The sequence below is a fragment of the Balaenoptera acutorostrata genome, chromosome 18 (genome assembly GCF_949987535.1).
Source record: "Balaenoptera acutorostrata chromosome 18, mBalAcu1.1, whole genome shotgun sequence".
Lineage (NCBI taxonomy): Eukaryota > Metazoa > Chordata > Mammalia > Artiodactyla > Balaenopteridae > Balaenoptera > Balaenoptera acutorostrata.
The window spans coordinates 65,130,386-65,142,630 of NC_080081.1; the positions used below are offsets into that span (position 1 = coordinate 65,130,386).

At 40.4% G+C, this 12,245-nt stretch overlaps 1 protein-coding gene across 1 annotated transcript in view; it reads right to left on the reverse strand.

The window, feature by feature from the left end:
- NEK5 (NIMA related kinase 5) overlaps window positions 1–12,245 on the reverse strand; it is a 64,158-nt gene that overhangs the window by 4,772 nt on the left and 47,141 nt on the right. The window contains 4 exon segments of the mRNA XM_057532835.1: window positions 2,388–2,499; window positions 5,244–5,342; window positions 10,505–10,642; window positions 11,694–11,831. Coding sequence (XP_057388818.1) covers window positions 2,388–2,499; window positions 5,244–5,342; window positions 10,505–10,642; window positions 11,694–11,831 — 487 coding nt within the window.

Consider the following 12,245-nt stretch of genomic DNA (forward strand, 5'->3'; position numbering starts at 1 on the left):
AAATATGAAAGTACAACTAGGTGTTATTGGGGACAGATTGAGAAGCTCTAGAATCTATCTAATTGGAGAGCCAAAATGGAGGGAATAAGAAAAGCGATATTTGGAGAAATAATAGGTAAAAAATTTCCAGAACTAAAGAAAGTCATGAGTTCTCAGAAGAAAGTGAACCAAGGAGGATAAAAGATAAATCCAGACTTAGAGATATCATAGCAAAACATAAGAGTGAAAGAAGAAAAAGTAAGTTATGAAAGTACTAGGGAGAGAGTTAGCACATCTATAAAGGAAAAACAATTAGATGATAGCAGATTTCGCATCAGCAATAATAGAGACCAGGAGAAAAAGGAAGAAGGCTGAGAAAATTCTCCCCTCCCTTCCTTCCTTCCTCCCTCCCTCCCTCCCTCCCTCCCTTCCTTCCTTCCTTCCTTCTTCCATCTCTCCCTCCTTCCTCCCTCCCTCCATCCTTTATTTGCTAGACAGGTTGATTCTAATGTTCCCATGGAAAAACAAACAAGTAAGACTAGACAGGAAAATTATGAAAAAGGAAAGCCCCCCCAAACGATAAAACATATTATAAACATGTTTATAATACAATAATTAGACTAGAAAGAATAGGAATTGGATACAAATACACATAAAAATGTATATCATAAAAGTGGCACTTCAAATTGGTATCAAAAATAAAGATTTTCAATAAACGGTGTTGGAATAAGTAAGGAGTTATTTGGGGAAAAAATTAAGTTGGAGCCACACTTTGCAGTACAAGTAAAATTCAAGATGAACAAAATATTTAACTAAATAGAAAATTAAATCATAAAAGTACTAAAAAAATTCTGGTATCATTTTTTTATTAAATAATTGATAAATCTAAGTAGACAAAAGTAAGAAATCTCCTCATGGCACAAGTCACTATAAATACAATCAAAAAGCAAACAAAAAACTGGGGAAAATATTCTTGAAACATATTACAGCTAAAAGACTAATTTCCCTAAAATACAAAAAGTTCCCCAAATCAACACAATGTTAATAGCCTAAATTTTTTAAATGACTAAGGCTATAAATAAAACTGGTTCCCAAAGGAGGAAATAAAGATCGATCTTAAGCATATGGAAAGGCAACCTTACTCATAAAAGAAATGCTAATTAAAACAAACCTGAAATGTCATTTTTAAATCTATCAACTGTGCAATGATCTAAGTTTGGTAACACACTGAGCAAGGAAATGTACAAGGAAACAGGCACTTCCATACCCTGTCAGTGGAAGTGTTCATAGGTGTAACCTCTGTGAAGGGCAATTTGACACTATCCAATTACAAACGTACATACTCTTTGACACAACACTTTGCTGTTCTGGGAATTTAAACTCTCTATATACTACTGTTTGTATATTATGATAGGTACTCAAGATACACTGTTAAGTGATAAAAGGAAGTTGTGAGATAGTATCTACATTATGAAACTGTTTCCATAAAAAAGAAAAGGAATACACACATACCAAGATACACAGATTTGCTTACATTTTAATGGAATTTCTCAGGAGAAGTATGCACAAGAAGCAGATTGGATTGGTTGACTCTGGGGAGGGGAATTGTGTGGCAGAGGTAATGAGATAGCAGAAAGACTATGAAAAGAATGTACCTTTTGAATTTGGAACCATGTGAATATATTACCTATTTTAAAAGTAAATTATAATAAAAATTTTAAACTTCAAAGGACTCCAAATTTTAGAACTAATAAGAGAGTTCAGTGAGGTTACAGGATACAACATCAATAGCGTTCCATACACTAGCGGTAGCCAAAATGTAGGAGAAAAATGACCCCATTAATAATGGCAACAGCAACAAAAAAGTTAAGTGGTATCTATATCATGAAGAAAACTACAAAAATACTGAAGAATATTTTAAAAGGCATAAATAGATGGAGAGCTATTCTATATTCATGGATGTGAAGACTTATAATCACAAAGATGTGAATTCCCATAAATTAATCAACAAATGTAATCTCATTCTCATTAAAATCCCAACAAAGTTTTTCATGACACTTTACAAGAGAATGCAAGGATGTATACGTTGAGTAAAAAGCAACAGCAAAGATAATTTTGAAGAAAATTATATGGAGACTAGAGGAAGTTGTGAGGACTAGCCATACCAGACATCAAAAGGTACAATAAAGCCATAGTAACTGACAGAATATCACTGATGCAGAAAGGGAAAGCAAAGCCATTGGAAAAGAATGGAGAACCCAGAGACAAACCCATGTATATAGGAAAACTTGGTCTCCTTAGCTGGGTCTTTGAGGCTATATTCTATGCCTCAACAACAGCACTTTAACTTTTTACCATTTTTACTATATCCCGTGCTTCATTTAGGCATCTAGGTATGACCTACTTACGTATCATCATCATCAGATCTTGGTTCTGGTTGTTCTTCATCTACTTCGATGTCAGAGGCCACTTCTACCTTCCCCTCATCTTCTTTAGGAAGCCATTGTTTTAATGGTCCCACTGTTAAATGACAGAAAGAGAGATTAAAGCATCTCAGCTTATACATCTCGAGAGGGACATATACCAAAAATCCTATGTTGAACATCAACCACAATGGTAAAACCTTTGAATAATTTCCATTAAAACAGAGAATAGACAGGTGACAACTGACACCAACTATTCCACACTGTACTGAAGGTAGTAGGCAACACAAGAGAAAGAAGTAAGAGGAATAAGGATCAGAGATGAAGAGACAAAATAATCCCACTTTGGGAGTAGATGCTTTGATTGTATAGAAAATTTAAGAAAATCTTGTAAAAACTTAAGACTTTCCAACATTATTGCACTACCCTCATTCTTCGCTGTTTTTATACACAGTATTCAGTTTATGGTTATGGTTAATCACTGATGTCTGCAAAGAAAACCCAAAGCACACACCCACAACTTTATCTTTTTTGGTGAGGGAAGGAAGGAGGTGAGGGGGTGAATTAATTGTTGTTATTTAAAATGTACTTTTTGGGAATTCCCTGGCAGTCCAGTGGTTAGGACTCCGTGCCTTCACTGCCAAGGGTGTGGGTTCAATCTCTGGTTGGGGAACTAAGACCCTGCAAGCCCCACGGCACAGCCAAAAAAAAAAAAATCTTGACTCTTGTGATTTCAAATAAAGCCCACATACTATTAAATACTTTGCAAACATTAAAAAAAGAATGAGGTAAGCCAGACTTTTAAAAATCAAAATTTTTTTTAAAAATGTGCTTTTTTTCTCTTGGGAAAAAAATCAGAATGAAGATAGTACAATACTTACTTTCTTTATAGAAAGTAGCATCCCCTCAACAACTCTAAGATTCCAATGATTATGAGATGCACATATTTTATACACCAATAGCAAAGAAAATGTTCCCAATAAAATGGCACAATGTTTTCTTAGCCCTTAGAATTTATATTTTATAAATATAAATTACTATAAGAACTCTTTTAGTCCTCCCTAAGCATACATTTTTAATCTTATATCACTCTTGTATATTCATAAAAGTGAGAATATAAGTGAAAAAAATTGGATAAGGTATAACTAAAATTCCTCACATTCACAGTATTACTCCTCTGAATTGTGATTTTTTTAACATATCAATCAAATTTTTTTGGATCCCAATTCAAAGAGGCCATAATAAAACAATTCATGAGACAATCAAGGAATTCTGAATTACTTTTTGAGTCAATGATGTCTGAGGTTTTTTGTTTGTTTGTGGTAAAAGAAAAAATAACATAAATTTACCCTCTTAACAATTTCCAAGTGTACAGTACAGTATTGTTAACTATATGCACATTGTTGTACAGCAGCTCTCTAGAACTTTTTCATCTTGCATGACTGAAACTCTACTCCCATTGAAAAACAACTCCCTATATCCCCCTCCCCCCAGCCCCTGTAAATCACCATTATACTTTCTAAGAATTTGACTCCTGTAAATACCTCACCTAAGTGGAATCTTGCAGTATTTATCTTTCAAGACTGGCTTATTTCACTTAGCATAATGTCCTCAAGGTTCATCCATGTTGTAGCTTGTGACAGGATTTCTTTCTTTTTTTAACACTGAATAATAATCTATTTTATGTATATACCACATTTTCTTTATCCATTCATCCACTGATGAACATTTAGGTTGCTTCCACATCTTAGCTATTGTGAATAATGGTACATTGAACATGGGTGTGCAAAAACATCTCTTTGAGATCTTGTTTTCAATTTTTTTGTATATATACCCAGAAGAGGGATTGCTGGATCAGGTAGTTCTATTTTAAATTTTTTAAGGAACTGCCATACCATTTTCCATAATGGCTGCACTATTTTACAATTCTACCAGTGGTGCATAAGGGTTCCAATTATTCCACATACTTGTTATTTTCTGGGGTTTTTTGTTTTTTGTTTTTTGTTTTATGGTGGCCATTGAATGAGTGTGAGATGATAGCTCTTTGTGGTTTTGATTTAAATTTACTGATGATTAATGATGTTGAGCATCATTTCATATGCTTGTCAATGATGTCTGGTTTTTTCCCTACAAAATTTCAACCTTGGTACAATCAAGAACATTGTTGAGACAGATTTTCTTAAAAGAATCCACAAAAGATGGGGGCTTCCCTGGTGGCGCAGTGGTTGAGAATCTGCCTGCTAATGCAGGAGACACGGGTTCGAGCCCTGGTCTGGGAAGATCCCACATGCCACGGAGCAGCTGGGCCCGTGAGCCACAGCTGCTGAGCCTGCGCGTCTGGAGCCTGTGCCCCGCAACGGGAGGGGCCGCGATAGTGAAAGGCCCGCGCACCGCGATGAAGAGCGGTCCCCGCACCGCGATGAAGAGTGGCCCCCACTTGCCGCAACTAGAGAAAGCCCTCGCACGAACCGAAGACCCAGCACAGCCAAAAATAAATAAATAAATAAATAATAAATAAAAAAAATTTAAAAAAAAAAAAAAAAAAAAAAGAATCCACAAAAGAACTAAAAGAAATCACGGAGAATTAAAAATGCTGGTTTCTTAAGTTGGCTTTAAAATTATGTAGAGCTAGCCTACTTTCAACTACCACTTTAGGAATTTTGCTAAGTATGTCTACAATAGTTAGCTTTCCAGAATAATAAACCACCACATAATTTAGTGGCTTAAAACAGTAACCATTTATATAGGTCACAATTCTGCAGTTGGGCGATTTGGGCTGGGCTCAGCTGGTCGGCTCTTCCAGTCTCAGCTGGGCCCCTCATGGCATCTGCAGTCACTTGCCTGGCCACCTGGAGGTTGGCTGGTCTAGCATGGCTCCACTTGGGATGGCTTGTCTCTCTGTTCCACACGGTCCCTCATTTTCCAGCAGGGCAACTGGAGCTAGTTGAGAGATGGACAGGATTCCAAAAGAAAGAGCAGAGGCTCCTTAAATACTCAGATTTGCCACACCATCACTTCCGCTGCATTCTACTGGCCTAAGCAAATCACAAGGCCAGTCAAGACTCAAGGGAAGAGGGGAAGAAAAACATTTAATGATGGAGGAGCTGCAAAGTCATACTGCAAAGGGCATGGATACAGGGAAGAGTGAAGGACTGTGCTCATGTTTGTAATCTACCATAACATACCTTTCCCACACAAACTGTACAACCATCTGGCTCCTAGGTGTCTAAAGAGTATTTCACTTTAGTCTCCAGGAAAAAAAAAAATCCCTACCTTCTGTTAGCAAGTGGGATTAAAAATAGGAACTTTCCTCCAAAGGTGGAATTAAGAGCAAAGTGTGGCTTTTTAAATTTTTTTATTTTTTTGGGTAAACTGTTACATGACTACTCATGTACACACAAGTAGAAATCTCACCACGCTTACATTTACCTATTTAAATCAACATATTTCATCCCAAATCATAGCCCATGTTACTTCCTAGAGTGCATTAAATAAATGAAATAGATTGATATATCTCATCTATGAGGTAGTCTGGCTAACTAAAAGCAAGCCAGAGTATTCCTCCTGGTGTGGGAATCTGATAGTTTTTATTTTCCTGTCTTAGGAAGACAATTTTGAGAGGCTCTTATTTTTGTTTAACAGGATAGAAGAATGAAAGGCTAACTACAGAAATGTAAATCAGCTGTTATCAGGATGTGCAACTATGATGTTACCAAGGCAACTATGTGGCCTGAAAACTTACACTAGAAAAATAGAGGTTACCTTCCCACCAAGGATTCCCTTGGAGTGGTTAAACTATAAACAAAATTACTGACCTGAATTAATTATGCACATGTAAAAAAAATACCTCTCTTTGAAAGTGTCACTCTTACTAGTTAGATTCATTTAAAAGGATTTTGTAAAGTCTTGCTATTTCAAACTTTTTTTTTTTTTTTTTAAAGGATTTTCTTATTTATTTATTTATTTATTTATTTTTGGCTGTGTTGGGTCTTCGGTTCGTGCGAGGGCTTTCTCCAGTTGCGGCAAGCGGGGGCCACTCTTCATCGCGGTGCGCGGGCCTTTCTCTATCGCGGCCCCTCCCGCTGCAGGGCACAGGCTCCAGACGCGCAGGCTCAGCAATTGTGGCTCACGGGCCCAGCTGCTCCGTGGCATGTGGGATCTTCCCAGACCAGGGCTTGAACCCGTGTCCCCTGCATTAGCAGGCAGATTCTCAACCACTGCGCCACCAGGGAAGCCCCTCAAACTTTTTAAAATTAGCACAAATTAAACATGTACTTGATAAACCCTCATTTTTATTTATTTATTTATTTTTGCATTGGGTCTTCATTGCTGCGCGCGGGCTTTCTCTAGTGGCGGAGAGCTGGGGCTACTCTTCGTTGCAGTGCACGGGCTTCTCATTACAGTGGCTTCTCTTATTGTGGAGCACGGGCTCTAGGTGGACAGGCTTCAGTAGTTGTGGCATGCGGGCTCAGTAGTTGTGGCGCACGGGCTCACTAGTTGTGGCTTGCGAGTTCTAGAGTGCAGGCTCAGTAGTTGTGGTGCACGGGCTTAGTTGCTCCACGGCATGTGGGATCTTCCCGGACCAGGGCTCAAAGCCGTGTCCCCTGCACTGGCAGGTGGATTCTTAACCACTGCACCGCCAGGAAAGCCCAAACCCTCATTTTCAAATGGAATTTAGAGCTAGAAACATCAAAGGAATTTATTTTCAAGGAGTTGGATGTTTAAGCTAAAGACTGACGAACGATATATGAATTGTGCTTAAATGTACGACAACGAATCCTTAAATGCCTTTATAAATTGTGTCTATTACACCTGTAATCAAAGTTATTAAAATTTACACATGCAGAAAGTCTTTACAAAGACTCCATAGAGCTGTAAGAATAATTAGCATTGTAATTTCCTTATCCAATTTGATAGCAATACAAATATTGGCAATCCCATGCCTTTACATAAAGTGATAGTAAAAATGTGCTATGGCTGTATTTTCATTCACAAAGACATGGTGACTTACTAAGTTCTGGGCATTATACCAGGCGCTAGGGACGGAGAGGCCGAGTGGGGTGGTAATCAAGACAAAGCTCTCAGAAGCTTATAGTCTAGTGAGGAAGAAAGATATTAAACAGGAAACTAAAGTGAACTTTACTTTTATGATCAGAGAATTACAGTGTCTTGTGGGATATTAAGCAGGGAAACCAAACTTAGAGGAATGCAAAGGAGACGTGCCCTGATGTTTTCTCAGACATTTAAAAACAGTGGTTCCTGGGGGACTTCCTGATGGTCCAGTGTTAAGACTCAGGCTTCCATGGCAGGGAGGTGTTTCAATCCCCAAAAAAACAAAAACAAAAATAAAAAACAGTGGTTCCAGGCTTCCCCGGTGGCGCAGTGGTTAAGAATCCACCTGCCAGTGCAGGGGACACGGGTTCGAGCCCTGGTCCCGGAGGGTCCCACATGCCGCGGAGCAGCTGGGCCCGTGCGCCCCAACTATTGAGCCTGAGCTCTAGAGCCCATGCGCCACAACTACTGAGCCTACGAGCCACAACTACTGATGAAGCCTGCCCACCTCGAGCCCGTGCTCCACAACAAGAGAAGCCACCGCAGTGAGAAGCCTGCGCACCACAACGAAGCGTAGCCCCCGCTCGCCGCCAACTAGAGAAAGCCCATGCGCAGCAACGAAGACCCAATGCAGCCAAAAATAAATAAATAAATTTATAAAAACAAACAAACAAACAAAAAACAGTGGTTCCTTGTCAGTGGTACACAGGCAGTAGTTTAATTGAGATCCAGGTTTTTCATAGCAATCACTAAAATTTCAAATAAAATTGCTACTGCATCTTTTTATGGCCTGAATTTAAATAATAAACATAATAAGGAAATGTCTTTCATGCATTTAACCAATATTTGAGTGAACGAATCTGAATATGAGACTGAATTAATGTGAAATTGTCAGCGGCAACTAACAGAGAAAAGACAGAGAGACCGTAGACAAACTTGAGGATTTACAGAAAGCTTATTAGAATTTTTTGGATTAAAGAGAAGCATGTCAATCAAGTTACAGGCTCTTCCACTCATTCATTCCAATTATTAACTGATTAAGAATCTCCTATATTCCAGACACCTTTGTAAAGCCCTGTCCGGCAATATAGCGAAAAGCAGGGAGGGAAGGGTATCTGCTGATAAAACATCAGAAATGGCCGAGAGGTTGCATCAGAGTGAAATCTTACAGGAGGAATTACTTTGGCAAAGGGAGGAGTCTTTAGAAAGACTCACCTTTCTAAACTGAGGGAGAAATATTTGCTGATGGAGAAGTGCTAGCAGCTCTGGTGCTGGGAGAGGCCGTCTGATCTTTAAGGCACTTAGAGTCTGCAGAGTCTGGATTTTATCCTGAGGGTAAGGGAGAATCTTTTGCAGGATTTAAAAGGATTTTTAGGATTATCTGGCAGGGGTGCAGAGGGAGAGGTAAAGAAAGAAGAGATGACCAGAGACAGGAAGTCAAGCTTGCTACAGGGATAGGAAAGATGGGGTGAGGCCAACAACAGAGTTAGAGGCTGGAAGAGCAGAGAAAGCACAGCTGGGGTGGGAGGGGATGCCTGCACCCTTAGCAGGTTGCAAAAGAAAATACCTACATTTTGCTTTGAATGCTACCCTTGGAGGCAAGTTCCTATGTTTAATCCCACTTGTTAAATTACTCATATATGCCTAATGTAAAGCCGTCCATTCGAAAATGCAGTAAATTCATGAATTAATTAATTTGGTATGCAAGATCAAATGAAGTTTTCTATGACTCTCTCCAAGGAGCACAGGAACAAACCCAAGAAGACACATCATAGCCACCAGTATGTCACCTTCGCAGTGTCCTGAAAGATGGGCGCCCCCCCTCCTACCTGGTCTGTGGCCCCAGCCCTTGGCCTCCAGGCCAAGCCAGACCAGCCCAAAACTTCTTCCCCACCGGCCCCCGGCCCCCAGCCCCATCCTTACAGATGATGTTTCTATCCCAGGATAGAAGGGGAGGGAGCAGACATGCAATCACACTGCCGTCTGTGGTTTGAAGGTACTTGAAAGAGAGCCCTGAAGGCAGGGATGCATTTTCTCTCTCTCTCCCCACTGCACTGCCACCCCCACCTTGAGTTTTAAGTGTGGCAACTGAGATAAGTAATAACACCAAAGGACTTCATCTACCCAGGGACTCCGGTCCCTTCTCCGGTGCCTAGATTTTAGTCATACCGTCTTTCTCAGTCTCTCAGGCCTGTGGATCTGCAAGTTCTCCTCACCTGAAATATTCTTTCCTCAATAAAATGCTGTCCATTCTTTAAGACTCACCTTTCACAAAGATTCCCCTTTTCTTGAGCTTCACAAACTGGCAGACTCACTCTTCAGAAACAGTCGGGTACGACTCTTGCATTATTCTCAGTGTTGTTCTTTAACTTTGTAACCACGCATCCGCCTCCCTCACTATCAGGTTTCTAACCAGGCCTCCGCCCCGCCTCAGCCTCGCCTCTCCGCAACCCCAGCCCTGAAACCTCGCCCCTGCGCAGGTGTTCTTTGTTTGATACCTGCCTGCCCCAAATGGCTTTGCTCGTAGCAGTTTACACCTGCACACACAGTGGAGGACCAAATCCCCACTGTGGTAGGAATGCCCTCGAACTTTAGAAAGTAACGGTTGGTTCCCCTTAAAGTCCACAGCAGCATAATCTTGCTAAACACTGGAGGCAAGAAAAACCCAAGGCCAAAAAAACTATATTAAGATGTATTTTATGGCCCACAGGATGGTAATTTGAGTCTGCTGAAGAGCTGTCAGAATAAACGGACTCCGTGAGGCAGCACCAAGCACTATCTCATCACCTACAAAGCCACTGGTCCTTCCTACCTAACATTTCATCACTTGTCAACCCATCACATTACAGAAAATATCCTACTTTTCTCTGAAGTTCAAGTCTTTTGTTAATGGCATTTGGAACAGGCTTGGACAAAGCAAATCAGCTTCTGAAAAGGCTTAGACACCCTCCCAATTCTCTCTCCAGGCTATTTTTATCCCCATTCTGCATTTACACGTCTGACAAAATTCCACAGGGGACTGATTATGTTCTTAAAAGTAAACTACATACCAAATTCTCCATCGTTGGCAGAAAATGAGCTACTTGTTAGATGTGCTGCTGTCAAAACACTCATTAAAGTTCCCGGTGTTTCAAGCCGCCACTGTTTCCTGTTTTCTGGAATGCCTTCAATCACAATCACTCCGCCGTCTGAAAAGGAGCCTGGATTATTGAAACTAAAAATGCTTCTTCATTTGAGTTTTTATAAAATCACAGAATGTGAGATCCTTGGAGGTAACCTAATCCCACCCCTCATTTTATTAGCAAGGAAGCTGAGATACAGAAAAGTTTAGTGACAATATTACCATGTACTGTTGGGCAGGAGAGTCATTTTTTGCCCCGTAAACTGGCTGTTTTGGTGTGTTGACATTTCTATTCTATTTATTTTAAATTAGGTTTCCCCTCTTACTGTCTCATTGGCTTAGGATGGATTACATTGTATTATGTTTGCAAGCCCTTTCTTGTAAATTTGATGATATGCAATATATTTTGTAATAGTATAAATATGGGTCAATTCACACACTTTTAATTACTAATCTCAGTGATATACTTACAGACTTCAATTTATAAGATGGGTATAAATTTTAGCTCTCCCCCAGCCCCATGTTATCAAGAAGAACATAGGAAATAGGCAATAAAAATCCCCACCACCTGTAAGATCAGACCCAGATATTGCTGGGACTCTCTGCTAAGGAAAGACTATGCCAGAAGCCCAAATGAAAATGAAAGGATTTAGGTTGAAAATATCATCATATCCTAAACACTGCTAACATGGAAATAGCACGTTGGTCTGCAAAGCAATTTAATATGTATCTTTGCACTGACTCTCTAAATCTTGTGGGACAGCTAATATTTCAGTTCTGATGTTACTGAGGAAAAAACGACCCTCTAAGAAACTGCAAGGGAGTTATTAGGCTAGCACGGGAAGGCAAATGAAGCCACCTGTCCCTCCTTGGGAGGAAGGTGGGAACCTGGATCTTTCTTCCTTTACATTCTCATAGCTACAGTGGCCAATTGTCTAGAATAATTAGTAGGCAAGTCTCTGCAGAGGTAGGGGAGAGACCAAAACAATATCTTTGAAAGGTATTTAATATAAATCTATCGGGATTGTACTGAAAACTGAGAACTGTCAAGTCAGGGTGAGCGCTAGCATTTGGGGTGAACACAGCTGCCTTTGGGGCCTCGCTCTCCTCTTGCTGACAATTTGTGCCACTGATGTCAGCTTCACCCTCAGGCACAGTGGAGCCGGTGGAGGTGACGTCGGCCGTGGCCATCATCTGTAGCAGAGTCTGAGGAGGCCCAGCATCCCACTGTCTCCTGTCCTCTGCAGCGGCAGCATCTGGAATGAACAACGCTGGGTATAAGGAAATAACTCGTTGATCTCAAAGCAGTCAAAGTGTGACTAACTGCAAGAAATAGTTCTTAGGAAACCTGGAGTCCATCAGCTGGTACCTTCAAAAGCAGAGAAATCACCACCCTCAATCTAATACAGATTGCTATGGACCGAATGTTTACATGCCCTCCAAATTCATATGTTGAAACTTAATGCCCAGTGTGACGGTATTAGGAGGAGGGGCTGTGGGGAGGTGATTAGGTCATGAGGGTGGAGCCTCATGAATAGGATTAATGCTCCTATGAAACAGACCTCAGAGAGCTCCCTCATCTTTTCCGCTAAGTGAGGACACAGCAAAAAGATGGAATCGGGCCCTCACCAGACCCTGAATCTGCCAGCATCATGATCTTGGACTTTCCA